Genomic DNA, 2,112 nt, shown 5'->3' with positions numbered 1-2,112 from the left:
TGTAATAATACCATCATTTATGTTGATTATAATTTTAATAATTAATCTGAATCTCGAAAATAACTTGAAATTTACGTTATTAAATACATTTAGTCAAATTTAGTCTGAATTGTAGAAGTATAAAGTAACATGTACCTCAACTTGAGTAAAGTACTTATACTCTCGACCACGTGCCTTACATTTATGTATTGATGTAGAGCACATTAGCTTTCGTGATAAGAAAATCCCTTAATATGGATTAATTGTCTTTGTCCAAATTCTTGGCAATTAGTCATGAAGTTGAAACTGAATAATTTCCAGATGTAATTTTTACTGACTTCTACTATTTTCTTCAGGATCTTTCCAGCCTGAGGTCAGAACCATGATGCTTAATCCTGACCAGCCTGAGTCCGACCTGCCCTGGGGACAAACGGACACTGACTCTTTCAATGTGCAGTGTGGATCCATGGCAGCCGAACCCGAGCATGGAGAGGGCAAGGCACGCTCTGCGCACGTGCCCGCTCTCAGCAGGGAGGAGAAGAGGCGGAGGAGGCGTGCTACAGCTAAATATCGATGTGCGCACGCCACCAGAGAGCGGGTCCGCGTAGTGGCCTTCAACGGGGCCTTTGCAGAGATGAGGAAAATGCTCCCAACGCTCCCACCAGACAAGAAGTTATCCAAGATTGAGATCCTGCGACTCGCGATTTGTTACATCTCCTACCTCAACCACGTGCTGGATGTTTAGGCTGTGAGGACCAACAGGAGGGTGGACTATGAGGCAGGATGATGTTTGTAGCAACAACAGCTGAATGATTTCTGAATGCTACAATTAAGGGTTACCAGAGGATTTGAGGAATGCTGTTTTGCATGTGGGGCTATAAGTCTATATTTATGACACGCTGTGCATCCTAACATTATTATGGGAATATCACATTGTTTTTTCATCATGGGAAACAGTTGGAAGGACATAATGCTCACTGTTATCAAAAGGATGAAAATAATGAAAACATTTTTAAAGATGCTGTATATTATATTTGTGTAGCCAAAATACGGAAACACTGCTATGCTTGACCTTAAATGTGTTGCCTTGTCTTTAGTTGTATGAGACTTTGTTTCCTGTTTGCACCAATTTGTAAAAATATTTATTTCAACCACATAAAAAAGTAGTCTACTGGACTTGTGTGCGCTTTTGGGATTCATTTGCTGCTGAAATGAAATCCATGTGTTGAAAATAAACTGTGACAGCTAAAAAATGTTTCAGAAAACTTGTTTGTCTTATCAAATCTGATTTGTGGGGCTTATTAGATATAATTTAACATTTTTGGTGTCTGGGTGTCTCTCCCTTTGAAGAGGTCAGGTGTTTCCCCAGATGAACCAAAACAATCCACCCATCTGCTTCCTCTCTGGGGACACACACAAATGCATATTCATACAAATGAGACAGTAATGTTAACTATACAAAAGAAACATATGGTACTAACTCTAATTCTATTCAGCAGTAACTAACTTATATGTGAAAGCGTCAGTAAGAGTGAGCCAAATACACACTTTAGAATATCTTCCAACACTGTTTATGCCATGTTAGGTATGCATGTGTAGCAGCCTGCAGTCAAAGTCTCAATTTTTCATAACAATGTCAGGGATTTCTATTTTAAAAGTTAGAAAGAGGTAGTATGTTTTGGCTCAGTGTTTTGGGATTAATGCCAACATGATTTAATTAAGTTTTTAATAAATAATGTTAACTTTCGCTCAAAATATCCAAGAAAAACAATCCCACAACCATATTCCTGAGGCTGTTAAATGTTTGCTTACATCAGTAGTGTCTGTAAAGGCCTTATTTGTCATTTCAATTAGTCAAAATAATATAAATGATTTATTTATTTGAACGTTTGAGTTGTTTCTCAGTGTTTTGACATACTGCCCCGGCTTTGCACATTACCAAAAGATAGCTTTTATATTTTCGTACTAGATCAGTCAGTGAATACGAACTCCTGCGTGTCCCTTTGATTTCTCTCTCCATTAGTCAGAAGCTGTCTGCGCTCCCTCTCTCGTCCCTTTATGCAAGTCTCTGCGGTGTAATGTGGCCCGAGGGGCTCGTGGTATTGTTCATGTCCACTCCAGCAGCAAGAGTGA

At 39.1% G+C, this 2,112-nt stretch overlaps 1 protein-coding gene across 1 annotated transcript; it reads left to right on the top strand.

Moving 5' to 3' along the window:
- The first annotated feature begins 361 nt into the window (after positions 1-361).
- On the top strand, positions 362-1,077 carry LOC115026679 (helix-loop-helix protein 1-like). Its single transcript, XM_029459583.1, has one exon. It carries the CDS (start codon positions 362-364, stop codon positions 722-724), a length of 363 nt encoding a protein of 120 aa, XP_029315443.1. The 3' UTR covers positions 725-1,077.
- Positions 1,078-2,112: the final 1,035 nt, after the last annotated feature.

This window comes from Cottoperca gobio, chromosome 21 (genome assembly GCF_900634415.1).
Source record: "Cottoperca gobio chromosome 21, fCotGob3.1, whole genome shotgun sequence".
In the NCBI taxonomy this organism is placed as follows: domain Eukaryota; kingdom Metazoa; phylum Chordata; class Actinopteri; order Perciformes; family Bovichtidae; genus Cottoperca; species Cottoperca gobio.
The sequence above is the reverse complement of the archived record's forward strand: the minus strand, read 5'-3'. Positions and strand labels throughout refer to the sequence as shown.

What these genes read in the sequence shown, in the direction of transcription:
- LOC115026679 (XM_029459583.1), top strand. Translation starts at nt 362, where the DNA reads ATGATGCTTAATCCTGACCAGCCTGAGTCCGACCTGCCCTGGGGACAA.